At 41.3% G+C, this 18,320-nt stretch overlaps 1 protein-coding gene across 1 annotated transcript in view; it reads left to right on the top strand.

The window, feature by feature from the left end:
* Window positions 1-18,092, top strand: part of sec24c (SEC24 homolog C, COPII coat complex component) — a 34,884-nt gene extending 16,792 nt beyond the window's left edge. Inside the window, exons 6-25 of the mRNA XM_038300806.1 lie at window positions 1,095-1,805; window positions 1,884-2,020; window positions 2,892-2,960; window positions 4,178-4,286; window positions 4,422-4,549; window positions 8,176-8,314; window positions 8,399-8,514; window positions 10,266-10,390; window positions 10,499-10,690; window positions 10,793-10,886; window positions 12,025-12,141; window positions 12,225-12,395; window positions 12,528-12,624; window positions 12,730-12,875; window positions 13,400-13,538; window positions 13,650-13,768; window positions 13,904-14,083; window positions 15,491-15,676; window positions 16,151-16,240; window positions 17,874-18,092. Coding sequence (XP_038156734.1) covers window positions 1,095-1,805; window positions 1,884-2,020; window positions 2,892-2,960; window positions 4,178-4,286; window positions 4,422-4,549; window positions 8,176-8,314; window positions 8,399-8,514; window positions 10,266-10,390; window positions 10,499-10,690; window positions 10,793-10,886; window positions 12,025-12,141; window positions 12,225-12,395; window positions 12,528-12,624; window positions 12,730-12,875; window positions 13,400-13,538; window positions 13,650-13,768; window positions 13,904-14,083; window positions 15,491-15,676; window positions 16,151-16,240; window positions 17,874-18,014 — 3,206 coding nt within the window. The 3' untranslated portion in view covers window positions 18,015-18,092. The remainder of the gene's footprint in view (window positions 1-1,094; window positions 1,806-1,883; window positions 2,021-2,891; window positions 2,961-4,177; window positions 4,287-4,421; window positions 4,550-8,175; window positions 8,315-8,398; window positions 8,515-10,265; window positions 10,391-10,498; window positions 10,691-10,792; window positions 10,887-12,024; window positions 12,142-12,224; window positions 12,396-12,527; window positions 12,625-12,729; window positions 12,876-13,399; window positions 13,539-13,649; window positions 13,769-13,903; window positions 14,084-15,490; window positions 15,677-16,150; window positions 16,241-17,873) is intronic.
* The last annotated feature ends 228 nt before the right edge of the window (window positions 18,093-18,320 follow it).

The following is an 18,320-nucleotide window of genomic DNA, read 5'->3' as shown; positions in this document are numbered from 1 at the left end:
TTAGAAACAAATCCATCTCAAAGTGCTTAAGTTCTTGTCCTTTGTATTGTTACACTACTAGTTAAAATATGGTATTTTTGTTCTTCTGTGTATATTAAAAGAAGAAAAATAAATAACCAAAGCTGGTATTTGAGAATGGAACGCCTTGTTTACGTTTAGTATCTGTTGACTAAAGGCTGGTTTATGCTCAGAAACCAGGGCGTCTGCGTGTGTCGCAGTAAATGCAAATGTGCCTCCACCCCTGCAGCAGACACTCTGCTGCGCATCTCCAAATTTATAGGTGACCGGCGACAGGAGGCCTCTGATTGGTCACATCTACATCCGCTCTACACTATGCGTATTTCCTGTTTGGTACCTTACTGGCTTGTTTTGTTTGTATGACCGCCGTTGTTGGAAACGACTCATGAAGACCAGCTAGAAGAGTGAGGTGCGCAAGAACTCTGGGACCCTTTTTGCACCTGGATCCCCGCTCTTTTTCGCCCTCTGTTATCACACAAACTTGCTCCCACTTCCTCAGCGCCTCGTCCGTATCTAGACCCACAGCTAGTTCGTGATTGTGCCTCTTGCGTTTCAATATTGAAAGAACAAAGGTGGTAACCCTTCTTTTCCACAACAAGCTACTTATAAAAAAAACAGATCTTTTATGATGACAAATAAAATGCCTCTTTAAGTCTAAAATTCATCAAGAGAATTATCACAGATTGATTAAAACCCCTTTCTAATAGCTTATAGCATCCTCTTGGTTTTCATGGCTGTGGCCGTTCAGGAATGCTGTCCGCGCTAAAGAAAGAAGCTATTTTGTCTGACAGGTCAAGTTTTGATTTTTTTTTTCACTTGGCAGGCAGCAGGTTAAAATGAAGAGCAAAGGTTTGACTGATTGGTCAGATTTGGGGAAGAGATGGAGCAGCTGATCGGGAAAGAAAGGCAGAAACTAAATGATTAGTTAAATCTGCATAAAGTGTGATTCACGAGAACTGCTGCTGTTTGCTGTTAAATTTAGACCCAAGTTTTTAGTCAAGTTTTAACCACCTGGAGGGACAGTAGAATATCCCATGATGCATTTCTGCTAACCTGTGTGTCTCTCTTCCCATCAGTTCCTCCTCACAGCTCACAGCCTCCTCTCAGTACTGCCTACTCAGCTGCACCGCAGCCATCCTACACCCAGGCTCCCCCTCCTGCATCATCCGCTCCCCCCCAGCCTCCACCTGCGAGTGGTCCTGCAGCTTCTCAGCAGTATTACGGAGGCCCTCCACCTTCTTCTCAACAACCATTCAACTCTTCCCTCCCCCCCACCTCCCAGCAGCAGTTCACCTCTTCTGTTCCTCCGCCGCCCTCCCAGCAGTCTTTCCCCCCCTCCTCTTTTTCGGGTCCCGCTCCTCCTCCCACGCGCCTTCAGGGTCCGCCGATGTCTCAGTCCCAGCCCCAGATGCCCTTTCCTTCTCAGCCTCCTTTCTCAGCTCCTCCACCTGTTAGCCAACCTGGCTTCGCCGGTGGCCCACCTCCACCCATCCAAGGATCTTTCCCACCTCAGCCTACACAACCTTCCTCTCAGCCAGGGTCTTTTCCTCCTCCTGGGCCCCCTCCCACCTCAGCCGCCTCAGGTCAGTACACAGCCTCCATGGCCCAGCAGCCGCCTCCTCCAACCCAGCCATCCCCCTATCACTCAGGACCCCCGCCCCCCAGAGTTCAGATGCCTCCAACTTCTATGGGACAGAGTAACCACATGCCTCCGGGTCCTCCAGGACCCCTGCAGCAGCCTCCTGCTCAGCCTGGCATGCAGACAGGATTCCCTCCTCAACAAAATGGTGAGGATAATGCAGTTTACCTAAATAAAAATGCTTTGCTTTACCTAAACACTAAACTGCTTAATCTCCCTTCATTAGGTGCATTTGGGCAGGTGAGGGGCCCGCAGCCTGGATATGCAGGCCCTTATCCTGGACAGCCCAACTATGGAGCCCAAGCGCCAGCTCCTGCTCCTTCAGCACAGAAAAGACTTGATCCGGATGCAATTCCAAGCCCGGTGAGAATACACAAGACATGTTCAATTTCAATCTTCATTTTTCATTTTTCCTTCTTTTTAAAACTAATTATACTGAACCCTTTATTCAAGTTATAAATATTGCATAAGCTGCGTCAAACTCCATGGTGTGATAAGTGTTTTTTTCCCCTATCATACAAGCAGAAAAGCAAAACTGAAAACAAGGAATGATTAGACCTAATGTCTTTCGTTGTGCTTCTTTTGTCAAAACGCTTTTAAAGCTCTGTGGTTTTAAACTGCAGTAAATGAAACGATCAGATTTAATCAATGGTGCAACTTTTTCTGCTTGTTTTTCCTTCTTACTATTCTTCCATGTCTTTCCAGATATTTTGGTAGAGCTTTTTTTTCAGCCGGGCAGGTTTAATATCCTCCTTTACCAAAGGCTAACTATATAAAGAAAGACGTGTAATGCTGTAGCAACCTGACAAATGACAAAGCTCTAATTAGCTGTTCATTGTATTGAATAATTGAATCAAGTTTCTTGTCATTATTGGAAGGAATCAGAGGAGGCATCACATTATGTGAGAAGAACTATTCTGTTTTGCAGTTAAACTAGATTTTAAGTTTAAAACCTGAGTAAAGGTTGATATTCTAAGATGATTATAAAAACCCTACCAGCCTATATGGCTACCTTTTCACATTAGAGCTTTTATGACATGTGGTGATGCTTAGCATGTATCTGCAATAAAACTAACTTTAACAAATACTGCTGAGCGTTTCTGTGTTAACAGTTCTGCCTGCACTAAAAAAGGTCTTGCTGTGGCTTCTCTTCTTACACTATTTTTTTTTATCTTTTCACTATTTATTTTGTTCTGTTTTGCACAATTTGCCGGACAAACATTTGATTGTAAAGCAAGCGTCTGACATGCCGGCTGTGCAGAAATCAAGACATAGAATAGATCCAGATGCTATCCCAAGCCCAGTAAGTTTCTTGTGTGCCTGCCTTCTCCTCTTCCTCGTGTGCCCCTGTCTGATTGCAGCTTCCCCTTCCCGTTTCCCATTTGTCCTCCAGACCCTCATCGAAGTTAGCGATAGCCATGATGCCTTCCTTTTGCATTGCTGTCCTGATTGAGTTGCAATTAAAGATCAAAGTTGATGAAAGGAGTCATTAGCTTTCATATTATATCTGATGTTTGCAGACCATTCAATTTTTTTTTTTTTTTTTTTTTTTAGGAATCTAAACATCTAAATATGACCATTTTCATGATATTTCTGAAATTGAATCTTAGAAAAAGGGTCTAAATTGAATCAGTTCAAATTTTGGCATGAAAATTTCCTACATATGTTATTTACTTTGATGTTAGCCATGAAATAATGCAATCTTAATTTGAGAATTTAACAAAATCCTTAATATTTCAGCCTTTAAATATATTAAGTAATTTTTATTTTAAACTTCAGGCCTTTAAAGCCCCAACTATGATCCATTGTTTGCTTATATTCAAAACCAGATAAAAGGGATTTGGTTATTCCCTAACCTTTGTTTTGTGACAGTTTTATTTTGAAAACTCTAACATTAAATCATTGTAGTTCAGGCATTAAAAGTCTGAATTATTTCTGATCTATTTAAAAAAAAACTTACTTTAAACGATATGTTTGGACTGATGTTTTGTCATTTTCTAATGTCCTTTTCATTTGATAGCTGTCCATTTTATTATTTTTTTCTTTTTTTTTTCTTTCTGCAGAATAATTTACTCCAAAATATCAAACTCTTTAAGATTTTTGTAGACTTTGGATTTAGTTTAAAAAATAAGTAAATTTTAGAACGAGAGGTTTTGTTTTCCTTTTGTGTTGTGAGAATTTTAAATACCATCTTAAGTGAATTCCTTTTTCCTGCCCTGCATGATATCTTCTTCCTCCAGCTTGTTGCATTTTTAGAGATAATCTCTTTGACTAAACAAGGATTTCTTTAAACTTCCTCATCTTGTCTTTGTTCTGAAAGCAGCTTGTGCACAGATCACTTTCCTCCCTCCTGTGATCTGTTGAGGTTTTTTATTTCATTGTGCATGTGAGAGTCTTTTCCTGCATGGGTCTGGAACATTTTGTGTCAGATTTGAGGAGGTGCTGGGAAAACAATATCACCTTTCTTTGTACCAACAAAACATAAAATAAAAATCATCTCATGCTCTCTTCTCATTTTAGATCCAGGTAATAGAGGACGACAAGGCCAAGTCCACTGAGCCATTCACAACAGGGGTCAGGGGTCAAGCCCCGCCCCTCGTCACAACCAACTTTCAGGTGAAAGATCAAGGTAAGCCTCCAGAAAGAGTATAAGAGCTCTAATTACTGCCTGTCCTTACAGCAGAGTGTTTTACGTATAATGAATAATACCGGTGCTTAGTTTATGGTGAAATCAGATTATTATTTTTTTGTCTTTCTGTTGCAGGAAACGCCAGTCCCAGGTTTATCCGTTGTACAGCCTACAATATGCCTTGCACGTCCGATATGGCAAAGCAGTCCCAGGTCCCCCTGGCTGCTGTCATTAAGCCGCTCGCCACGCTGCCCCCAGATGAGGTGAGACATGCTTCTAGTCTAGTCTAGTCAAAATCCTGATGGTCGAAGTTCCAAATGTAAGATCTAGATCAAGTCAAAATTCTAAAATAAAGTGGAAAAGCAGCGTGACATTTTGTTACAACTTACAAGAAAAACAAACAAAAAAAATCTCTCAACAAATTTAAAGCCTGATGACGAAAGTAGTATGAGGAAAGTGAGGAAAAAAACATAAACTTTTTCCCAGTTTTTAAACTTCACATTTACAGGTATTACAGTTACTTTACCCTTAAAATACTTTCTTCAACCTCAAAAAGTGTACTGAATTTAATGTCTCTAGTTTAAACAGGTTATCAGATAAACTGCTAGATTTATTGGGAAACTTAAACTTAAAACTCCCAGTAGGAATCGATATTTATTCACAAAAAATACCTGAAAATTTGTGCCAGCGGTGTGTTAAAGTTAAACATTTAGACCAAATATAAAAAATATTTGCATACATACAGAAATATATTAAGACTGGGCAATAATTGGCATTTTCGAAGAATCTCAGTTTAACAAAACACAATTTGCAAATCACACTAGTATTCAGTTTGGGTCACATTACAGTTAACAAGTGCAGGACATTACATTTAAGACTCCAGACCTTTAGGTGGTGGTAAAAAGCTCAAAGAAGGTTTGTCGTCACAAAGAGTGGAAAAGAGAATTGAAGCATTTTTTCCCACATGGACTCAGGCTGTGTCCGAATGTCCGCCCTAATTCCTATGTAGTAATCACGCCATTTTAGATGAGTGTCTGAACGTCTAGTGTACGAAAAAGTGGTGAACTTGAAATTTCTCACAATGCACCCTGAAAAGTGGGGACCATCCATGGTCGCTAGACAAGCACATATATCCCAGATTGCTTTTCGATGACAGCTCTCTTTGCAAAGCATTATCGGATTTGATGTCACAGCGACCCGAAGTTGGGCGACAAATGACAAAGATGGCGCAGCACCATGCGGGGAGGCGGAGTCACGTGCCCAACTGGAGCGAACAGTAGTGATCATCTTTTCCAATGGTCAGTTAACTATAAAGTCCACTATATAGTCCCCGCTCCATTTAGTGATTGAGGGATCTAAAGGTTAGGCTGGACGTTCGGACAGAGCTTTGCAGTTAGGTCCTGGAATGAACTCTGCACAAACAAGCTTTCAAGGTCATGACAAAACTGAAACGCTAAAATGAAACAACTTAATTAAACCTGTTTTTTCAAGTGGTCCATGATTCTGTGGGTTTTTCTCATCTCAGCCCAGTTTTCAAGTATAAATGCATGTAGCGACTCTTCCTGTCCTTAGCAGTTACCATCAGGCGTCACTTAATCAGAGCTTTGAGAATGTGACCTGAACTAAAAACGGTCCACCTCAACCACCTGTGATGGTGGTTCACATTGATTACTTTGGTAGCTTTTTTTTTTTAGGATTTTTCAGGTTCATTTTTACATTATAAATCATGATAATATGCACTTTAAAGTTTATTTTCAACAAAATCTTTAAAAAAGCATATTAAGTGTCTTAAAAAAGAGCATTTTTTTGCAGAGAAACTTTGTTCATAGGCTTATTAGCTAACGTCCTAGGCTTACGCTGGCTTGTAACTTCTCTTTTTTCCCTTTGTTGACTCATTGATGATTTGACTCCTTACTTTCTTCTTACTTCTCTTTACTTGCTGACACCAATACAGGAATACATTTTCATTTTGATAGATTGGTCTAGGGCTGCAACTAACGATTATTTTAAAAATCGATGAATCGGCCGATTATTTTTTCGATTAATCGATGAATCGGACAAAAAATATTTTTTATATTAACCTCTTTATTCCAAAATAAACATTTTAGACAGAACAAGCAAGCACACAAGTACAGGTTGCTCATTAACTGTACTGGTTCAATATGAAAAATAAATGTTTGTGATAAAACTACGCAAACTTACATGAGAAATGTGGCTGTAGATCCACAAAATATAGGGTACTTTGTTTCATAAAGTGCAAAAAAAGACATTTTTGTTTTTAAAAGCCCCTACGGGGTTCAAACAATAGCCCCCCCCCCCCCCCCCCCATTTCATCAAATGAGTTTTTTTAGACTAGAAGAATTCTGCCTTTTAAGACAGGAAAGTATAGAGTTAAAGTTGCTGCTTGAGAAAATACTGAACCATAGAGATAAAAATAGCCCTGTGATTCAAATTATAAATTATATTTGGAATAAAAATGAGAGAACTAGGGGTGCTAAAAAACACATCCTCCAAAGACAGATATTTACATGTGAATGTGGCAGATAATTAATTGACATATTACTGATCTTGCTGGATTTTATTCTGCTTTACTTCCATAAATTGCAGGATCTTTACTTTATCTTTGCCAGAAGATTTAAACTTTAAAAGCCTTGCCCTCATAATTTGCAAGTTAATTTATTTATAAAGTAAATGTAAACGCTGTTTAAGCTAATTCAAATGAAATTAAAAATAAAATAAGTAGCCAACCTTATCACTGTCTGTAACCTACTAACGCGGTAAGGAAAGCATCAGATGAGCTACCTGAGAAACTAACGTTACGTTTCCCCACTTTAAAACCAAACAAACAAGGTGCTTCCGTGCCATGTTAATTTGTTTCGACAAAAGTTGCATGTTACGACTTTTTTCACTTTACAAAGCACAGGCTGTTTTAATTATAGTGATCAATTTGCGCCGTCAATCCCGTCGCATGCGCGTTTCATTAGCAGTCTGGACGCTGAGGGTAAACATCCTGCGGCTCTGACTGCAGCGCTGAGAGGGACTCCTGCTGGAGAACGGGGTTGGGATGGGGGAGGCGCCCCACGGCAGAGTAGGAACGATGCATGCTTTCACGTAAGAGTCTCCAGTGACACCGTAAAAAGTCGCCAGATTTGTCGCTAGTCGCTTTTTTGAAAAATAGTCGCTGGAGGGGTCTGAAAAGTCGCTGAGTTGGCAACACTGCACCTGCAGCGCTGGCTCGCTCTGCCGTATTTTTTTTTTTCTTCCCCCGTTTCAGTCAAGTGGATGTGATGACGGCGGATGACGCATTAATCACGCAACACAACTAATGGATGATAAAATTCGTTGTCAATGCTTTTAAAGGTCGATTTTTATCGATTCGTTGTTGCAGCCCTAGATTGGTCATGCATAATTCACAGAAACTATGAATAAACGTGAAGTCAAAGTGTCGCCTTTGAGGCAGCAATCACAGTAAATATTAGCAGAACAGGATGCTAAAGCTGCTGAAAGCAAAGCCACTGTTTTGTGATTCCCTAGCTGCCTTGCTTCCTCATTACCTCCAGACCTCGACATCTTATAGCTGTTCTCTATCATCTGTGCCTTTCCCTTTAAAATCTGGCTCTATTACCTCTTCTGCCTGTGTGCAGACAGCTGGATTTGGTAAAGGATTAGTTTTTCTCTGTAGGGATAATCCGTTTGGCAGCTGCAGAGGTTGAAATATCTGTCAGAGTATTTTCTGCCTCGTTTCATATCTAACTAATATCTATCTGGACTGGTTTTTCGTATTTGTTTTTTATTTTGTAATTTCACAAATGTTTGACAATGATTAAATTCAGTTTTTCTCTTTTTGAGTTAATGAATCCTGCTGGATTTTCCCTGACTGTCTTCTTAGACCCCGCCATACATGGTGGACCACGGCGAGGCTGGTCCAATCCGTTGCAACAGGTGCAAGGCCTACATGTGTCCCTACATGCAGTTCATAGAGGGAGGTCGCCGCTTCCAGTGTGGATTCTGCAGCTGCGTCACAGAGGGTAATGCAGCATCTAGAGCTATCTCTCTCTAAAACCTCAGCATGCCCATATCCCCATTTAGACTCAAACAGTCTTCTTCCTCAGTGCCTCCACAATACTTCCAGCATCTGGATCACACCGGTAAGAGAGTGGACTGTTATGACAGGCCAGAGCTGTCCCTCGGCACCTATGAGTTCCTGGCAACTGTGGACTATTGTAAGGTATGAACCTATATTGGCGTATTTTCAACCAGCTCAGTAAATGATGGTTGAATATTGTATGGCAAACACCATACCTGCACTTTAATAGAAACATAAATGCATAGAATAGAAATCTATTTTCGCAACCATCCCCAATTTTTCATCTCTACAAGATTTTTTTGGAGGAAGCATGATGTACTCCCATTTCTCGCACACACGACTGTGTTCCTTTACTGTCTGTGTGAAAGTTGGTCCCACCTGACAGGAGATGATAGATTTTCCTATCCCTACATCACCAGTCTTTGAAAATTGGGAAAAAAATTGTTTTGCTCCAAATTAACAAGAATTTACACAAACATGAGATATATATATATATATATATATATATATATATATATATATATATATATATATATATATATATATATATATATATATATATATATATAGTATATTTGTAAATGCAGCAATCAATTTCAGGCAGCAAAAAGGAGAAATTGTTACAAAATGCCCCTTTAACCCATTTAGGCCTAAAACGCCTGGAAAAAACACCTTAAAAACCTATGGCCGATTTTAAAAAATACCCCTAAAACCTGAAGTTTTTCTGTAAATTCAGCAACTGTGTCAACGCCTAGTAAATTATTGATATCTCAGCTTCTGTAGCAGATAGAACTCAAAATATATTTTATCTTTGAAATTCTTCCAAAAAAAAAAAAGTGAAAAGCAGTAATCAAAAAAAAAAAAAATAAAATTCAACCTTTTATTTTTTCCATATGTGATCATGTCTTCATTGAGAATGTGCAATATAAAACGTTTTTAAAATAAAGAACAAACATTACATAAATAACTATCTGATGATTACTTATTAACAGTATTATTATGCATAATAATGCATATGTCTGTGTTATAAATTGCATACAACTTACCTCCAGATGGCCACAAATCTGTCCCGGGACATATTTTGGGGGAACTGCGTCCTGAAGAGAGGTTTACTCTGTCGCCAATAATCTCTTCGTACTGGCAACACAAGAAGTCCCATGCCCATACACAGCCCAATAAATGTCTTCATCTCCGTCACAGTCACGGGTGACCACTTTGCCATCTTTGCTCTTGTTGGAGTTTGGTTTGTTTGGTCACTGTACCTATTCGTCTCGGTAACAAGATGCATCCAAAGTTCTTCATTAAAAATATGCTCAAATGCCTGCAGCGGTGTGGCGTCTGCAGGCAAATCAACTTTCACTCCAGGTGTGCGGTTGAAAACACTCCGTGCATTGCGGTGGTAGTTCGATTGGTTCAGGGCGTTCAAAGTTATCATTTTCATCTATACCGTCATCAAAGCCGACACACTCCTCAAAATCACTGCCTTCCGACAACTCTTCTCTGTCAAACTCCTCCATGTTTGCTTGAAAAAAACTTCTTTCTTCTTGCTTGACTTATATGCTCTCCCGGCGTCAATGGTAGAATTACGCAACAGCGCCCCCGGTTTGAATGGTAGAAATGCGGTAATGCTTTCCCGGCCTAAATGGGTTAAGTGTTTAGAAACAGCTGTGTAGGATTGGCCCTCTGGTTGCAGTAATACTGTCTGCGTGGCACACATGAAAAATTCACACCATACTTATCAGGTTTCTTCAAAATCATATCCATTTCTATTGTCTTTACAAATTATCCACCACCAGGTTTTTTTTTTCTTTGTAAAATTAAGATAACTCTTCAAAGACCTTTAAAATTCTGTCCTGATTCAGTTCAGTTGAGTCTATGAATGTCTTCAACAGAACAACAAGCTTCCTCAGCCTCCAGCCTTCATCTTCCTCATAGATGTTTCCTACAACGCGGTTAAGAGCGGCCTGGTCAGCTTGATCTGCAATGAACTCAAGACTCTCCTTGATCTCCTGCCCAGGTATCCAAAGCTAACATCTCAAGTTTGGTCAATTAATTGATCCGACAGAACCAAAGAAGGATTATTATATTGAAGGATATTTTAGAGGCTTCCCGTCTCTCCCCTCAGGGAAAACCCAGAAACAGATTCTGTGGTGCGGGTGGGTTTCGTCACCTACAACAAGGTGCTGCACTTCTACAACGTGAAGCCCACCCTGGCCCAGCCCCAGATGCTGGTTGTGTCGGACGTGTCGGACATGTTTGTGCCGCTGCTCGATGGGTTCCTGGTAAACGTGAACGAAAGCCGGCAGGTCATAGAGAGGTGGGTAACCATGACGCAGAAGATGGCGTTCACCTAACCATCAGTACGTCTAGTGAGACACGTGTTTTATCAGACTTAATGATATGCTGATTGTTTTTCCAGCTTGCTGGATCAGATCCCAGAGATGTTTGCAGACACGAGGGAGACGGAAACGGTCTTTGGACCCGTCATCCAGGCAGGACTGGAAGCCCTTAAGGTAAACATGCTCTATTGGCCGTTATCAGGGCTGCAGGATATTGGCAAAGAATTAATTAGCTCATAATCAGATAATGATAACAGGACTTGCAAAAAAAAAAAAAGATCCCAACTTCTGACCTTCTCAGTTTGTTCCTGTCCTACCTTAAACTGCTTTAGCAGATTAATAACAGAGTCCATCTAACGGTGCATCTCACTAAATTAGAATTTCACTGAGCACCTCATTTATTTCTGTTATTTAGTTCAGGCACATAATGATATATTTAAAACAGGCATCTTGGTCCAATTTCTCATATTGTTTAGGAACGTGAAGGATTTTTAATCAAGAAAAACTTGGCCAGACCTTTAGCATCAACTGCTGCCGGTGTCTAAAAAAAAATGTAAATCTCTTTATTGTCCCACAATGGGGACATTACCTATCTGCATTCAATCCATCCCCCTGGTGAGCAGTGGGCTGCCATCGTGTGGTGCCCAGGGAGCAGAGTGGGGTTAAAGGTTTCTGCTCAGGAACCCAGAGTGAAGGCTTTTGGGATCAAACCGGGTACTTGCAACCTTCTCAGAGCACAAGCACACTGCTCAAACCACCAGGCCAACACTCCCACTGAGGGTTTTTAAAATGTTTAGTTTAACCTTAATTATAACAGTTTGAGATCCACTTGTCATTTACAAACATGAGCTGGCCAAGAGCCTGCTTTAATGAATAAATCAATAAAAATATACAGTACATACAAAATAGAACAAACATTTCAATTACAAGTAGATAAAGAAAGAAAAAATTTGAAATAAAAAAGGAGTTTAAGTCCAAATTTACAGGATTATCTGCTAAACTAAAGAGTTTTGCAACTTCAGGTTGCTTTCATAGCCTCAGAGCATCTGCTCTCTCAAGTCTAGTGTCTCATTTTCTGCTTTATTATCAGTGGGATTGTAATGCTTTTTCCCTCCACTCAACTTTCCTTCAGCATGCTAGGTTTCAGTACTCTCAGCTGCTGTTTTCTATAGTAGTAATCCATTGTGTTTTGCTCCTTACTGTGCTTGACAAACGTCAAGTAAGCATGTTTCTCCAGATAAAAGAACGCCTACCGATGTGTAAAGATTTGCAGCTGCATTTCGTACCTGATGATCTGCTGTCATGTTCTCAGGCTGCCGACTGTGCCGGGAAGCTGTTTGTGTTTCACACCTCTCTGCCCATCGCAGAGGCTCCTGGAAAGCTGAAAAACCGAGAAGATAAGAAGCTAATCGGGACAGACAAGGAGAAGGTAAAGCTAGGAGGAAGTTTGGGCTGGAATCTTGAAAGTTTGTGTTTCACGCTGACTTTCTTTCTCTCTCCTCTTGTCCACAGACTCTGTTTCAGCCGCAGGTTGGATTTTACAAAGACCTGGCGAAGGACTGTGTAGCCCAGGGCTGCTGTGTGGATCTTTTTCTCTTCCCTAATCAGTACGTCGATCTGGCCACACTAGGGGTGGTCCCTGTCTCCACTGGAGGTTCAATCTACAAGTATACCTACTTTCAGGTGAGAAAATCCTCTTATTTTTAATCTCATTCATATTCAAATGGTGAGGTTAAGGATTTCTTTTTTAAATGTATATATTTACATTAACCCCTCTTTGAGAATTTAACATAATAGATGTCTTCATCATCACAGGCTCAGGCAGATCAGGAGCGATTCCTGAACGACCTGAGGCGGGACGTTCAGAAGCAAGTCGGATTCGATGCCGTTATGAGGGTGCGGACAAGCACAGGTACGGCGTCTGCCCAATTCAAATCAAATTTAAAAGCACTGCAAAAAGCCACACAGTGGGAGAAAAGGCACCGTTTTGATTTCATTGGTTGCCGTTGTCCCACAGGGATCCGAGCGACAGACTTCTTTGGATCGTTTTACATGAACAACACCACGGACGTGGAGCTGGCAGGCCTGGACTGCGACAAGGCCATTACCGTGGAGTTCAAACACGACGACAAGCTCAGCGAGGAGACGGGAGCCCTAATGCAGGTGTGTGGATAGGCTGAGCTGTCAATCTGTTAAAAAATTAATTTATTTCCTTAATTAAACACAAACTGGTATATTCCAAGGGTGTATTTCTGTTGATTGGAATGATTGGGGCTCGCAGCAAATTCCGTTTTTTCTAAAAGCTTTTGGCCTGCAGTTCTATATCAGTTTGAACAGATGTGGTGTGGCAGCCCCTATCCTGGATATGTCTGCATGTTGAGGCACTTCCTGTTACTGGTGCACACTTTCCTTCCACTCAACTTGCCATTAATATGGTCATTCATTCAAGAGAAAAAACCTGCCGCTAAAAGAATTAAGACATTTCTGCTTAAGATAATCTGTTCTTTTTGCTCTTTAGTCATCAGAAATAAGCATGACAATGAACAGAGAAATGCTTCAAATTGATCACTGTTTTCGGCTTTTTTGGTTGAATTACTGAAATAAACGGGTGGTCAGAAGAGCATCCAGCTGGGCTTCAGGTTTAGCCAGGGACTGTTAACAGACACGCTTTGTCCGTCTTCTTGCAGTGTGCCGTGCTGTACACCAGCTGCAGCGGTCGGAGGCGTCTGCGCATCCATAACATGGCCGTGAACTGCTGTTCACAGCTCGCCGATCTTTACCGCAACTGTGAGACGGACACAATCATCAACTACTTTGCCAAATATGGTGAGTTTACCTGATGATGCAGCAATGTTACTGCTTAGAGGATTTTAAAATTAGACTTTCCAGGAATTTCCTTGCAGCCTTAATCAGCTGGTGTGTTTGTGTGTCCTGCAGCTTTCAGGGGTGTTGCTAACAACCCCACCAAGGCTGTGAGGGATACCCTGGTCAATCAGTGTGCTCAGATTCTTGCTTGCTATAGAAAGAACTGTGCGAGTCCATCATCTGCTGGTCAGGTACAAAAACAAACCCCAGTTTTCTTTAACTAACATAAACCCCACTAAACCTCCTGAACCAACTCTGTTGTGATGCTGTTTATACATCAAGGGTTGCTGCTCAGTGTTTCCTAAAGAGGTTTGTGTTGTTTCCAGCTAATCCTGCCGGAGTGCATGAAGCTTCTCCCCGTTTATCTGAACTGTGTCCTGAAGAGTGACGTCCTGATGCCAGGAGCCGACGTCTCGCTGGACGACAGGGCTTACCTCAAGCAGCTGATCAGCTGCATGGATGTCACGGAGACTCATGTCTTCTTCTACCCCCGCCTGCTGCCAGTGGTAAGATCGGCTACCCACTCACACAAAGATACCCTCCCCTTTTGGTGTTGAGGGTGTTTCCGTTGAAAAACCCAAGAGAAATTGTCTGTATGTGACTTTTTATCTAAGCAGGTTTGTCTCGTTCAGATTACAAATCTCCTTTACTAGAGAGACCTGGGTAAACCTAATAACAAAATATCAACAATTACAAATCAAAGCTACAAATATTAAAACCAATGAATATACACTAGGGATGGGACGATTTATGAAAACCGTCCGAACCGTTCGGTTCGACTGTCTCGGTTCGGTTCGCGTGTGTTTCGTTCGGTTCATGCGCTGCTCCTTTTTCTCATAGAGGAAGCGATTACACTCCCGAGCAGAAGGTGGCGGTACTGCGACCAAAGCCAACCACCAGTAGTAAACAAGAAGAAGAAGAAGCGAAGCAGCTTAGCCGGGTGTAGCAGGGGAAAAAAATCTGTTGTTATGGAGAATTGTGTCGTAATGGCGAGTGGGAAAGAACTGGAGTTGGAAGACGCGCCAGCAGCACTTTATAGGTCTGCTGTATGGGACCACTTTGCGTTTAGAGTGACCTACAATGACGGCGGAAAGAAAGTTGTGGATAATAGTGCAACAGTGTGCAAGCATTGTGCAACACGTTTTGTTTATGCTAACAGCAACATGACCAACATGTCATGCTAACCCCGAAATCCCTCATACTCCGTCAGCAACCCCCGCTCCGCCCCGCTGCGCTCCAGACCGCCTTCACAAAGCAAAGCCTACATCCCCCACTGTGGCTTCGTCTGCTCCCCTCTGAGTCCCTTGGAGATGGTAGAGAGCATGCGCGAGATGATTAAATTCAAAGCAGCAAAACATACGGAAATGATCCAGGGTTTCCGCGGATCATTTAAAGTAATTACAATCCATTATTTTTTGGGGGATTTTTTCATTAATTTCATAAATTTTTATGGGATTTCGGTGTAACAATCAACATGTATCGAACCGAACCGAAAACCGTGACCAGAAACCGTGAATCGAATCGAACCATGGATTTTGTGAACCGTTCCACCCCTAATATACACTATAGATATTTAAAGAAAACCAAATAGTTGTGTATATAAAATAGAACTAAAATACCCCTTGATGTTAATCAAACATTTTGCAAAAACAATCCCTCATGTAGAAACGATTAACAGTGGCATGAAATACATTAAAAGAAATTTTCATCCTGCAGTTGATTCCGATCTACAAAAGCAACAAACTGTAAATATTGTTTTCTATTTTTAGTGCAAACCTTAGACACAGGCAGTAGAATGAAGCTATCTGGGTGCAGAAAATAACCAAGTTTTCTAACAGTGATCTTTCAAACTAAAGGGTCCAAGATATGATGCGACACGAGGCTCCTCAATTAAACTCCATCTTCTCTCCCAGATGAAGCTGGAAAGCGGGTCGTTGCCCGTAGCAGTGAGGGACTCTGAGGAACGGCTTTCCAAAGGAGGGGTTTACCTGCTGGAGACGGGGCTCCACCTCTTCCTGTGGGTCGGAGCAAGCGTTCAGCAAGAGCTGCTCCTCAACATCTTTGGCACACCCAGCTTCAGCCAGATCGATCCCAACTTGGTGAGAAGAAACGGACCGGCCGGCAGCGTTTACTGTTTGTAGCTCCCAGTGAGCTAAAATCTACCTAGAATTGCTGGGAGTTATTTATGCGTTATCAGAAGAGTGTTTAATCTGAATCAAAAGCTGTAATTTAGTGCATTAAAAATAGGAAAGTATTTTTTATAAATAGGATAAACTTAATTTAGCCAAACTCTTCAATGCAGTATCTTTTTTTTTTTTATATATATATATATTTTTTTTTTTCCCAAAATTTTTTGGTCATTAGTTCCTTGTTAACACTGAAGTATTACTACCCTAATATTTTACTTTTTTAATATATCATAACAGAATTTTTTATTGATTGATGATTTTCCATGATTTGCCTGCATATTAAAGTTTATTTTTTATTCTCCTTAGTTTCCCCCCCCCCCCCCGTATTTGGGTTTTTTTTTTTTTAAAGGCAGCGTTGTAAATTGTCATTTTTTTCTGTTCCAGACGAGTCTGCCTGTCCTGGACAACCCGTTCTCACAAAGACTCAGAGAGATCATTGACTCCTTCAGAGCGCAGCGATCACGATACATGAAGGCAAGCCTCTTGTTTGTCTTTCTGCGACTCTCAGATGCCCAGAACTTCCTTTACTTTCTTATTTCTTATGTTGGTTCTGGACTAGACTAGATGAGCGCGAAAAATCGAACTGAAAACACCAGGAAAGTCCAACAATAATAATCACTTTGGGTAAAATTAAACACTTTTTATTCTAAATCACTAAATTATAAAGACAACAATTTTCTACTTGGGGAAAACTGAACCGTAGAGCTTTAATGATCAGGTTCTGCCCGTCTGATTTCTTTATGTTTTGACCCAATGGATCAGATTCGACTGACAGCCATAGAGATTGAGGGAAAAAAAAGAATAAAGCTCTTGCAGCTGCGGCGTTTTTAAAATTAGGTTTTTCCTGTAGATCGCCTCATTTCACCTTATTTTGCTAAACTTGCTTCGGTGCTCCTTGTTTTTAGACTTGACTGTCAAAATGGCGGTACAGAGGCTGCTCGTTGGAAGAGCAGGCGCAGCAAATTGCGAGGCTGCAGTCGTCCAAAAGCACTTTTAGGCTGTAGGTCTTCACCAATCGGCTTATATCCCGATGTCACAATATTGAGGACTGGTTCAAAATGTCCCTAAATCTGAATAGTGATCCGGATCACCACCAAAATTGGAGTTGGGCAAAGAGACGGGGTAGACATTTCAGAGAAATCTGTCCAAATTTTCTAGAATCTATTAAAGATTCAGTAGAAGATCTTTTCTGACTCATTTTTTACCATGTGGTTTGAAGATCTCCCCACAGCCACGTAGCAAGCAGTGAAATGGAAGGTCTGGAAGTGAAACGGGAATAAAAAAAGGTCCCCGCTACAGTTTGAAATCAATGAGTAACGCCCACCAATCTCTTAACACGGTCCGGGGTCCAGTATTGGATCCTGACATGTCAATCATCATCGTCTGCTTCTCCTTTTCCCCTGTGCACGTACCCTGACACATGAACAATGGGATATTATGTTCATTGAGATGTTGAACAATCTTATGCTAGACAGAGAAGAGGACGCCATGCCTGGAAGCTAGCCACTGTTATGTTGTTGTTAGCTCATGTCACAGGCACTCTGTCTCGGCTTGTTTAGTTCTCACCTCGACAGATAGCATGCGGGTTCGTATGTTTTAAAGGCGGGGTTTCGAGGGGTGGTCTGAAGGGAGAGGCATGGTTGTGTATATTCAAAAATATAGCTTGCTCTAACTGTTTTTCCAAGATCTCCTACGGCACCTTGAACAGACCAACAAACAAACCAATTGTCCTGAAAACATTACCTGCTTGGTGAACGTCTAAAGAAAAATAAACATAACAGCACTCATTCTGGTTCAGGAAGGCTAGAGGGTCGCCAAGCAGCTTATTCTGGAATCCAATATGGCTGCCTTGCAAAAAAAAAAAAAGCACTTAGAAAGATGAAACTATCGACTGTTTACAAGCACCATAGAATATGCCTTATTAAACATGTGGGGTACAATATAGTTCAATGAATGCAATAATAACAGCCTGTTTTCTATAACTTCTGGTAGAATTCTTACTTTTTGGAAGAAAAATCTTTTTTTCTGTTCAGAAAGTCTGGTTTGAAGATGGTTCGAGTTTTACTGCATCTCAGCCGTGCTCACGCTGCCCTCTTTGCTTCCTCAGCTGATGGTGGTGAAACAGGAAGACCGAGCTGAGCTGATCTTCAAGCACTTCTTAGTGGAGGACAAGAGCGCCAGCGGCGGAGCGTCATACGTAGACTTCCTGTGTCACATGCACAAGGAGATCCGCCAGCTTCTCAGCTAAAGGACTGGAGATTCCCACCTTTCACCCAGAAACTCCTCCACCAGAAACCCGGGTCTCCGTTCACCCTGAGATTTTCTTTTGTTTGGATTTTTTCTTTTTTTTTTTTTACCATACAGAAATTAACTCTCCTTGCGGTCTGTCAGCGGAGCTCCAGCTTTCAGATCGCATCCTGTATGATTATTTGTGTGCGAGTGCTCCAGGGAAAAGCTTTACCCTGCCTCGGATCTGCTGCTCCTGCACAGCAAAGGTATAATAACTGACGGGAAAGGATCATGTATATACACAAGAGAGCATACTACGTATGCA

Source organism: Cyprinodon tularosa, unplaced genomic scaffold (assembly GCF_016077235.1).
Source record: "Cyprinodon tularosa strain WSP-4 unplaced genomic scaffold, ASM1607723v1 ctg457, whole genome shotgun sequence".
In the NCBI taxonomy this organism is placed as follows: Eukaryota; Metazoa; Chordata; class Actinopteri; order Cyprinodontiformes; family Cyprinodontidae; genus Cyprinodon; species Cyprinodon tularosa.
The sequence above is the reverse complement of the archived record's forward strand: the minus strand, read 5'-3'. Positions and strand labels throughout refer to the sequence as shown.